This window comes from Ischnura elegans, chromosome 10 (genome assembly GCF_921293095.1).
Source record: "Ischnura elegans chromosome 10, ioIscEleg1.1, whole genome shotgun sequence".
Lineage (NCBI taxonomy): Eukaryota > Metazoa > Arthropoda > Insecta > Odonata > Coenagrionidae > Ischnura > Ischnura elegans.
The window spans coordinates 102,515,772-102,527,585 of NC_060255.1; the positions used below are offsets into that span (position 1 = coordinate 102,515,772).

The 11,814-nt window shown below is 39.5% G+C and overlaps 1 protein-coding gene across 1 annotated transcript in view; it reads right to left on the reverse strand.

The window, feature by feature from the left end:
* LOC124167312 (thyroid receptor-interacting protein 11-like) overlaps positions 1-11,428 on the reverse strand; it is a 124,167-nt gene extending 112,739 nt beyond the window's left edge. The window contains exons 1-2 of the mRNA XM_046545275.1: positions 11,131-11,428; positions 10,937-11,013 (exon numbers count right to left, since the gene is read on the reverse strand). Coding sequence (XP_046401231.1) covers positions 10,937-11,013; positions 11,131-11,233 — 180 coding nt within the window. The 5' untranslated portion in view covers positions 11,234-11,428. The remainder of the gene's footprint in view (positions 1-10,936; positions 11,014-11,130) is intronic.
* Positions 11,429-11,814: the final 386 nt, after the last annotated feature.

Consider the following 11,814-nt stretch of genomic DNA (forward strand, 5'->3'; position numbering starts at 1 on the left):
CATAGTAATGTCTTTTATTCCCCTTGCATTGTTATGTTAGCCAAAATGATGTCAACAGTTGTTAATTAACCGACTTTTTTAGCTCAAAAACATTACTTCATATTTTCAGAATTATCACCAAAAGGCAGAGCAGTTAACTCATCCAATTTTTTTTTAATTGAAGGTTAATATGTGCTCCAATATACTGTGAAATAAAAATGGTGGTGTTTTGACTGCCACTATGAGTATTTCAGGACTTTTTTTCTGCCCCCGTGAGAGGGATTTTGGACACGTACTGTAAGACAATAAGTATAAGTGTATCCATACCTTCATGAGGATATATTTGAAATATTGGTCAGTAAATCTAAGACCAAACATGTAGTCTAGTGAATGTGGCTCTTGTTCATACAATTTTTTTTAATAACAATACTTGGCTTGTGGCAGCTGAGGGGAAAAGAGTCCAAATGGCTCAGAAATGTGAAATGATGCTTTTTCCTGGAATTTACCCATTTTTTCAAGTGTTTAGTATAGGGACAAATTGGTATCAACATACATTAGACTCTTACTGTGCATTAAGAGGATAAATGGAAATACTAATTTAAATAATATTATTTAAATAATACACTTCAATGTGTTTAAGGCATCTCCCGAACATCTCTGGAGGCTCTCTCGGGATAAGGAACCATGCTGGTACAACAACGATGTCAGAAGGGAACTTAGGAAACAGAGAAAACTAAACAACGTGTACAGAAAGTCCATTGTGTTATGTAATAAATCGAAGGAACTCGAAGCTAAAGAATGTTATGCTGCACAACGCTCAATAACCAAGAAATCAATGTGAACTATAATGCGAAAGTTCAAGAAAAAAGTACTCGGTGAATTACTCAAAGAAAATACGAAATCCTTTTGGTCGTGCGCAAGAGAGCTTCAGGGAAAACATTCAACCATAGACTCGTTATTTGATAAAGATGGTAAACTTGTCAATGAAAATATTGACAAAGCTAACACGTTAAATTACCAATTTGAAAGTGTACACACTACTCACGATACTCAATTTAATCTAAACATCCCAAATACTGAGGAATTGATGGTAGAAAGAAATCTGGAAAAAGAGTCCAGAGAAATACCTCTGCGTGTCCTCAAGGAGTTAGCTCCACAGATCGTACCTTGCATAGAAATAATATTCAAGAAGTCGCTATACGAAGGAAAGTTACCGCTAGACTGGGAAATTGCAAGCGTTACACCGATATTCAAATAGGGAAACAGACATGACGTAGGCAACTACCGTACAATTTCATTAACATCAATTATAGGCAATACACTCGAGCATATCCTCGTTAGCAATACCATGACTTTCTTGGACAGATGTAACTCCCTCCATTACTGTCAGCACTGATTCCGAAAAGGTAGGTCAAGTGAAACATAGCTCGTGCTCTTTCTTCACAATGTTCTAAAATCTGGTGAATTGAAAAGACAAGTTGACGCATTATTTCTAGATTTTAAGAAAGCTTTTGACACAGTACCTCACAACAAACTTTTATACTAAATCACAGTCATGCGGATTAAAGAAAACAGTGGTAAACTAGATACGCGACTTTCTCAGGGATCGTAAACAATAGTAGTTCTTGCCGGAATTAGCACTGATGTAGTAAAAGTTACATAAGGTGTTCCACAAGGAAGAGTAATCGGCCCCATTTTGTTCATTGTATACATTAATGATCTCTGCTTCCGCATTGGCAGTAAAATACGTTTCTTTGCTGACGATGCTGTCACCTATCGCGAAGTTAGTGATCACTCTGACTATGAAATTCTATCATCAGACTTAAACAACGTTCATTTGTGGAGCCAATAGTGGGGACTTGAACTTAATCTGAGCAAATGTATATCAGTACATTTCATGCGGAATTCGTCCAACTATAACCATGTTTATGATGTGGATGGTAATAAAATAAAGGCAACAGACGAAATGAAGTACCTGGGAGTTGCGATAACCTCGAACCTCTCGTGGGGAATACATATAAGGAATATTTGTGGCATAGCCCTGAAGAAATTAGTATTTGTCAAGCGTATTGTGGGAAGATTTTCCGATGAGAAAGTAAAAGAAAGGTGCTAATTCGCACTCCTCCAACCACACCTTGAATATGCAGCGAGCGTATGGGATCCGATGCAGAAAGACTTAATCGGCGAACTGAATAAAATACAAAGGAAGGCTGTGCGTTTCATCAAAAACTGCTGCTGGCGTACAGACAGCGTTACCCAGATGTTAAGCGAATTAGGCTGGGAGCTGGTGGAGACTCGGATGCTGCACGCTAGGCTTAGCTTGCTTGAACAATTGAGAATAGATATCTTTAAGAGTGACACTGAGAACACAGAGCCACACCATATTTCCAGGAGCGATAAATTAAGAGAGATTTTTTGCCGAACGGATATATATGGGAATTCATTATGGGATATGGGAATCCCGAACCATAAAGGATTTTAATAAATGCTAGTCCCAACCTCGTTAGAGCACTTCATTTTTATGAGTAAACAGCTGGTGTGCTAACACCCCCTGCCACACGCCTTTTAGGCGGCTTGCGGGGTAATATGTAGATGTAGATATATTTCACGCTTTTAGATTTTTAAATGACGATATCTATTTTTCAAGTGCCTGAAAATGCACTAGCTAAGTATGAACGCTGGGAAAATCCCACGTGACGTCTGGCTGCTGCTGCTTTGTGAGGCCACCTGGGTGTGAGGATATGAACGCCGCAGGCTGATTGCTGCCGAGCATGGCGGTAGCGTAAAGTACCCTGCTAGCAGGTAGCATTTGGCTTACATAAGTATTATTAATACCATATCAAACAAACGAAACGTTACAACCTTAGGCACTTTTAATAGGTGATTATTAAGAGATGTTTCCCTGAGGTCTGTGCCTAATGCATGCATTGGTAATCTCAGACAGTGTTAAACTCCTATCTACTCGTATAGCATCTAGGTCCCTGCAGTGACACCGACTCCATGGGGTCTGAGGGGGCCAAAGCCACCTCAAAAATTCATTATGAGTATGAGAAAAAAATGCATCAGGCTTGTCGATTTTCCCCGGAGTGTCCAGATATAGAGATTTGAGTGATCAGGATTCTAATGTTGATCACATGACTCTTCTAAAATGCTTAAAAAACTTTAAACTCACTACTTATAAAATTTCCTGGGGCAAGATCCTCGGTTTGGGCACCCCAAATATTTTCTGTAAGTCACCAACCCTGGGTCCCTGTGACATCACGTGGAGTGGCACCACATGGGTGCCAATCTGGCCTTTTTCAAATGAGGTTAAAATTGGCCATTAACATTTGTCTAAACTGGGATTTCTAAAACCAAATAATTTGTATAATATGAATTCACTAATGGTGGGTAACAAATCGCAGTCAATGCCTTTTGTTTTCTTTGATGAAGGAAACTATCCTATTGGTGCTATTGTGACATGGGTGAAGTTATTTCCAAGAGAGTTGCACCATTCTCAAGGAAAAAATCAACACTGTCAGAGAGAGGCTAAAAGTAGATAGGAAAAAAAAATGTAAATACAGATAAAGAAAATGAAATAAATAATTTCCAAACCAACCCAACAATATTTGGGCTATTTAGATTATTAACTGCTGCATATAACAGCTGAAACAATACATAAAAAGGAAGGGAGATAATGATAATATTGAAAGCAACAATGGAAAGCACGTGACTCATTTGGTTTCTGTTGAATGCTGAGGGGAACGAGGCAAAAGAGATAAGATAAATATGGCCACCTTTCCACTGCACAAACAAACAGGGAAAATCTTGCACTATTATCATCTCTGCTGGGAGATTAGATGAGACACCTGGCCAGCCAAACAACGCCAATATAGTGGCACGCCCAGAGTGGAGAGCAAACATCCAATATTGCCATCACGGAAACATATGGTGGGTCAAATTAATCCGTACCAGGTCGAGGCGAACAATTAAAGGCAAAACTAATATAGCCTGAAAGCAACACACAACCAAATTCAATCAATCACCACTCCATCCTGTAAGCCTTTTGGAGTCACTGCTCATGTCTTGTACCCAGACAAAACTCTCAAATTCTTACAAAAGGGTTAAAAGACAGAAAAAATGAGCAAGATCTGAAAATGAAAGAAAGCACATCAAGGGAAACGTCAATCGTCTGAGCAGGCTACAATACACCAAAGAGTGATCGTTCAATCAGATATCAAAAGAATAAGAATTTTTTAATTAATGTTGAGCAAGACATTGCAGTAGCTATATTTGCATGTGGGAAGCTGAAATCCAAAATTAAAATTGAGAGCAGGGCAGGTTGAAATTTGTTACTGATGACTTGATTCCTTTTTCTTAATTCAAATGTTGTAATGTCTTGAGACCATATGGCCTAGATATTACAAACTATTCTTTGCCATGCTTTTCCTTATTTTGCTTGATTAATGAAACCCCTCCACAACTCAATGGATAGGCACTGAGAAGAGTGAGGACATCTTGCATTGAAGACACTTGGAATGAGATTGGATGAGGATCATAGCTAACATTCCTTGCACCATTCCACCCGAGTGACACACAAAGGAAGATTCTCCTGACTATGAGATGAAAAAAATTGTCATTGTAGGGATCCAGAAATGGAAAAAGTTCATTTTCCAAAGTATGCATGTTAGGGTGGGCATGGAATTTTAGAAACGTAGGCAAAAATGAGTAGTGTTGTGCGAGTGGTCTATACTTTAATTTTGTGTAGTATAGCCTTTTATTATACATGCGGACGAGAGATTCGCGAAGGAATTCACCAAAACTTTGTTGACAGCAGCGAAAGACTAGGAATGACACTGACATAAGAAATACAGACTGAAAAGCAGATAATTAAGTAATTCTTTCGTGATTGTTCCTCACCGGACTATGCTCAAACATCAAATATTAGTAAGACTAATGAAGAAAGACACACTTGGTGTGAATTTTGGTGCATCTGAGGCGTTCGAGAGTGGAGCGGGGAGGTGACGCCGGTGGCCTTCACCCAAAATCCATTTAAGTCACAGCTGTCAGACAATACCTGAATAGAAGTGCATATCCTAAGTTCCCACACCTTCATAGCCACTCGAGAGGCGTCTTCATAGACCGTAGGCTCCTTTCCTGCGTCCGCAGATCTAAAAATATTTCATCACTTCTCTAAAAGTTGGTAACATCGATTTGTTTAATGCCGACGAGGCGCCAAATAAGGGACAAGTCGTCTCACTATGCATCCTTTTTTTACCTTCTACCATCTTCTGATTTATATTATCAAAGATGAACACCCTCCTAGCAGCACACGCGGGATGAATTTTGCGGCATTCGAGGAGTGGGAGGGGGAGAAGCGAGCCGGGAGAGGACGGGATCGGCTTGCTGATCTTATATCCGCAACGCTGCGTGGGCGTTGGAATATTTTCTTTGCGGGCGCGGACTCAAATTAGGCATTTTGTGGCTAAACGGTGGCAGATACGTCAAAATGGACGAAATTTTTGTCTTTCCAGGGCAGTGACTCGGCAAAATCTATAGGGAATGGCCATAAAATATTATGTTTTTCGAATTTTGACCCTCCCCCCTTAAATTGCATTTGAGCGAGGGACAGGGGTTCACCTAGAGGTCTCATATTTTCCAGGCCTTATTTTTGATCGGTCCCACAACTTTTTTTCATTGGGCCAGATGGATTTGAAAAAAATCGATTTTTGCGATCCGCCCTAATATGCAGTTGGCGTTTCCAATCCGTCTCTACTTGTGTGAGGGGTTAATGCTGCGCTTGTTTCTTTGAAAATTGTGCTGTTTGGACAATGTTGCATATCAGAATAGTCTAATTGTAAATAGGAAACTTAGTGGCAATCAATTACAGCTGAAAAATAAACAGAAATATCGTCAGGAATGCGTCGTGTTTGGTCTCATTCTTTTTTTAAATCTCGTGCATGGCATCTAATTCTCGAAGCTATCGAGACATCTTCAGGCCTAGAAAGTCACTCACCTAGCATTTGTCGTCTAGAAACGGAGAATTGAAGTAGGTTGGCCAAAAAAGGTCAGTTGGTGAGACAGGGTAGGGATGAAACATGCTTCAATTGTTCTTGTCTAACTTGATAATTTCCTTAGAAGACAATGATTTATCATGTGATTTCAGAAAAAAAACAACAGAGGTACAGGCTGACGGAGGGCCAAGGGTGGTTTTCTGAAATCTGCGACGTAGTTACTTTTGACGCGGTTGTCATCCTATGATGCTGAGATTCCCCCAATGATTGTTCAATCCCTTGGAAAGAGTCACACTATGTGCCAGTGGTATGTTGCGTTTTTTTAATTTGCCACGGCTGAAATTCTTCTACGTAATCTCTGCAATAGCTTTCAAACAAAATGGTTCATAAGTAGGACAAGAATCGCATGTGACGGCACATTCGTAGAGAGAATTGGAACGTTTTCCACCCTTATTCACTGAAGCTATTATTTACAATTTTGGGATCCATATCCGACGTCTTACACAACTTTGGATCTGATGTATCCGATGAAGGGCAATATCTGCGGATATTTGGATCCAAAGTATACGATCCGACCATCCCTAGTTATTTCACATAACTGCCGCGTAACGTACAAGATCAATAAACTTACACCAATGGAAGCATTTGAGGCATTAAACAACCGCGGTAATGTTTTTGAATTTTCAACTAAAAATACTGAAATAAATAGAATGATCACATTAATTCACTAATTAAGTACATAGAAAAATGGCTTCGTCGGTTGTGCATTGGCATAATGATTGACAAAGCAATGCTTTGCATGATTTTTATTCAGTAAGGCGCTTATAAATTGTTTGAATAGTTGTTGTTTAAATAAGGAAATTCAATGATGCAAAAAAATATTGCTGTTCGTCTGGATTTATGCTTGCATTTATAGTATACAAATTTCTCCGTCGTAGCACCAATCCTGTTCCTGTATAACTGTTCGCAATAGGTATATTGGCTATTATTTGCTCCACCATCGGTAAAGCGAGAATTCGGTAAAGCGAGAATTCACCATAGCAAGTGTTTATTGGAGCACCATGAGGTCTCGTTTTTATCGAGGTTGCACTGTATCCCAATATAAACGAAGTGCCTCGTGAGTATGATGATCTACCAAAAGATCTATCATTTGGGTCAGATTTGCCTTCATCATATAGGAGTATTGACCTATTAACCACTGATTCAAAAGTGTTAATAAAAAACAATGCAAATGATACCGATGGTTTAGTAGAAGTCAAGCATTATTCCCGTGGAGGACCTTTCAAGGGTACGGAAATAAATTCCATGCACTTTTATAGAAAGTGCAATCCATCTCCACTTCGGAGGAAGAAATACACACCTCTCTGAAAAAGATATGTAGGGAACCCTTGGAGTGGTGAAACTTCAAGCTAAAGGTCATACAAACATGAACGTATCTTTTTGTGTGTCCACCTAATATTCATTCAAGGACAAGTTGTTGAGTGTATCTTCTTGGCCTCAACACGTGGCTGCTGGGCCTTTTATTTCCCATGCACTCCTGTCCATCAATGACGAGTTGACGGATTATTTAGTTCCGACGGATCAAGATCAGAGTAATGACAAGGTCAAGCTATCCCTCCTAAGAAATATGATGGGCATGGCATCATTCAGATGCGTGGCCAAACTACCAATGATGGATGCTCAGAGACAGTCTTATGATGAAACTATTAAAGCAATTGATTCCTACGTGCATCCCCGTGATACAGTGGTTTTTGATCGTCACACATGGTATACGCAACGCCAAGAAGAGGGTGAAAGCTTTGAACACTTCCTAGCAGAGTGTCGGGACCTGTTGCAGCAGTGCAAGTTTGAGGACACCGCTCGTGAAAGCTTGCTAGACCAAATTCTACGGGACAAGATAGGGCATGGAGGAGGAGGTAACTCTATTTGTCAGAGACTGCTTGCCACGGAAAGTTTAACCTTGGATAAAGCTGCAAATTTATGCCAGTCTCAGGAGCAAAGTAGCTTGCAGGCGGAAAAGTTTTCCCCACCGCCGACATCGGTCAACTTTGTGAAGTCTTCAACATCTAAGAAGAATAGACAAGGTACGGGACAGAGGCAGCAGAAGGCCTCTGAACATAAGTCTTTAGGCAAGTCGGACAAGTTCAAGTGTCGCCGCTGTCTAAAAGAACATGGCACTAAATCATATCCTGCTTATGGCAAACCGTGTATGAAGTGTGGTATACTAAACCATTTTGCTGTTTCTTGTCAGGTCAAAAAGTTAAATTATGTCCAGGAAATACCAGAGTCTGATTCAAATAGCAGTACTTTGTTTGCCAACACAGTATTTTTGCGTGTGAATAAAGGGTTTGTCAATATTAATGCAGTAAGTGCTAAGTTATCTAAAGAACAGAAAAATAATTGGTTTGAGGACATTGATTTAGAAGGTGTTAAATTTAATACAGTAGAACCTCGTTAAAGCGAGTACGGGCTATAGCGAGACCCCCGCTTTTACGAGAGATAGCCGATGCACCGTCAATTGACCCTATAATATGAGTGTTAAAAAATTCGTTTTTACGAGGCCTTTTTGGTGTTGGCTCTCGCTATAGCGAGGGTTTCACCGCCGGAAAAACTTACGTCAAGACTCCTTAATCTCTGTAATTGCTAGCGATCTTTTAGAAATGAAGTTAATGGAGTGCTCAGTCTCAAATTTATGTGGTAAACTGTCGTTCGATAAATAAGTAGTTATTTTTGGTGAAAATATTGTGGCATTAGCATTTGCGAATGCTTGATCTTCTTTTGTTCCTCGGGCGGCAGAAAGCAGACGGCAGCATACCCGCACGTCCGTGAGTTGCGTGAATAGGAAGCATTTGATGGAACACACCATGGCCAAAAAAAACACCAAAGACGTCTAAGCGATTAAATAAAAATAAAGGAGTATTATGAGGTATGTTGGCTATTATTTGCACCACCTCCGGTAAAGCGACAATTCGCTATAGCGAGTGTTTATTGGTGCACCGTGGGGTGTCGTTTTATCGAGGTTGCACTGTATGTAGTAAACTCGATCCCGGTAGTGATGTTACTATCATGCCTAAGCACTTTCTTGATAAGTCACAGTTGTCTTCAAGTGTTAAACCAATGCCAGCAAATTATATTTTAGAGGGATTCAATGGTTCCACTGTAAGACCTAATGGTATGTTAAGCTTACCCTGCAGATATCATACCAAAGAAGTTATTGGTAATGTTATGATTGTGGATTTTCCTAAGCCCTCTATGTGTATTTTAGGTGCACCAGCTTGTGTTCATTTGGGTTTAGTTAAAAGAGTTCATGAAGTTAATTTTGTTCCAACTGCTAAGGATACGTTTGTGTCAATCAATGCGGATGTATTTACTGGCTCTGGTAGATTTCCCAATGTATGTGATATTCCCACCGTTGAAATTGCAAGGCCCATATGTCATACACCAGCTAAAATTGCTCACTGTCCTCTAGAACTCCCACTGTCCCTTCTGGGATTTTTCTTCCTCATAGGAAAATCTCCCCCGGATGGTGGAAGAGAAATTGCACTTGCTTGGTTTCGCTATTTAGTGGGCCCTTTTCGCTCTGTAGCGTTAAGGTGGTTTTCCCCGTCCCTCCCTTCCGTTCCTATCCTTTCCCAGAGGCGTCGGCGGGCTCCGATCGCGACGGCGCCTCTATCCTTTTTCCTTCCTCTCCAGCCCCTCCCCAGGTGATCGGGCGTATAAGCCACTGGCTTGGTTCCTGACCCCGGTGTGTTGTACCCCTAAGAGGGTTCGCCTCATGATTCTTGTCTTCTAGAACCTAGCGAATAGCATAATCCAGCGATTTATAGCGGAATATAATGAAAAGGGAATCATGACATAACCCTTACGTCATCAGCCACCCGGTAGACATTACGTCATGATCATGGAAAGAGTTAGCACAAAAAGTATAAAAATACTACTTTTTAATTTTTTTTTATTGATAGCAAAACATTTAAACTACCCACTGAGTAATTTTAACGAAAATAAAAGGTGGCCTTTTTCTGTTATTATTTGTTAAATAATTACTAATTTTTATTGTTTAAACAAGTCCTATTTGTTTATTATTACTACACACTCCTTTACAGCTATGCCATAATGTGCATAAATGCATTTTCTTCTAAATGAAACAATAACCACTGTTTTATGGGCCATGGTTCCTTAGTAATCATAAACTATGTGATTTTTCAATTATTACTCTGAGGCCTGACCCAGCAAACTAAATAACGGTTCAGTTCTGAGCTGAGATAAAGTGATCATTATTCATCATAAGAATATGTACTGCTTTCACATTTATAAATTTCAGAGAAATTGACGATGGTAATCTGACATGATTTAGCACTATCTGCCTGATTTGAGATGAAATGGCCATGTAGATCTAGTATTATTCCCACGTGTGAAGGCTAATTATAAACGTTAATTTGATTATTCATGCACTAGTTTTGATTTCGGAAATGTTCTTCTGGTCCCCTAGTATGCCATCGTTGTCCAATTAAGATAAAAGGAGCTATGCCAGGAGCTCTATAATATACTTTTCATATATCTTGTGATATATATTTGTTTATTTCATATCTACATTGGAAAGGCAAAATTGCTTTAATCAGGCTTTAAGACCTCTCAGACAATCCTGAGATGTCTCGGCTACATTTCCAACGTCTCGTGATATGCCTCAGAAGCTTACCTGAGATGCCTCGGCTACATCTCTAATGTATCATCTTAGAGACTTATCTGAGATGTCTCATGACACATCTCAGAAACAACTTTTTTTTGGACATACTGACATCTCGAAGGTGTCTCTTTTGCTCTCACTAATGTCTCTGAGACATCACATGCGATATTCGAGACGTCTCAGAGTTGTATATGAGACGTATTTCTGCTATATGGGTACTATCCACTTTAAAATCACCTCCTATGGGAACTCGATGACATAAGAGAATTCTATAACATACCTCAACATCTTTAGACAAACATAAGGTTTCCAATCGCTTGATTTTCTCCTCTGCATCCAGCAACTGGGACTCGAGTCCTACAGAGGTAAAAAGAAAATTGAATTGTAAAGATTTGAAACCAAAACACTGGAGTGTAAACAAAGACACTTGGCATGACAAAACCAAGTGACAATGACAACAATTATTAAACTTACCACAGGTATCTTCTTTAGCCTCCGCGACTTCCGACAATACTTCCTTGGTGAAATTTGTTATTTGCCCTTTCAGTGATGACAGTCCTTCACCCAGCCACGCCATTTCACATTTCAACCTCAATCAGATGCACAATTGGATTCTTAGAGTAATAAAGAAAGCATTTAAGCCTTGGAGCAGATGGCAAGTACACTTGACACGACAGTAATGTTACCACATCCTAAATAGTCACCCAACGTCATTTCGAGCATTAGTCTACTGCTAAAAATTAACTCAACAAATACGAATTTTAGAGAACGGAGGTATGGTATACATTTTTCACGTACATCGGAGACACCGCCCCTATGCTGATATTTGGAATCAAAAAACAAACGAGTAACTACAAGCGGTAAGAAAGTTTGGGTTAACATTTTTGGTGTACATCCTCATGTCGGTATTTATTGGCATTTGACATCATTTAATGACTAGAATATGTACGAAAATGATAACGTGGTTTTGTTTTGATGTCATATATCTATGGGCAATCATGTTTGAGGAATATATCAGTGTAAATATTCGATGTGAACTTGGGGTAACATTTCTGATGAACAATTTTCTCATGCAGCATTTATCCTTAATTTCATCGTTGTGGAGTAAAAATTCAATAGTGAATAATAAGTAGGTAAACATGTCGTGTTATTATGCAC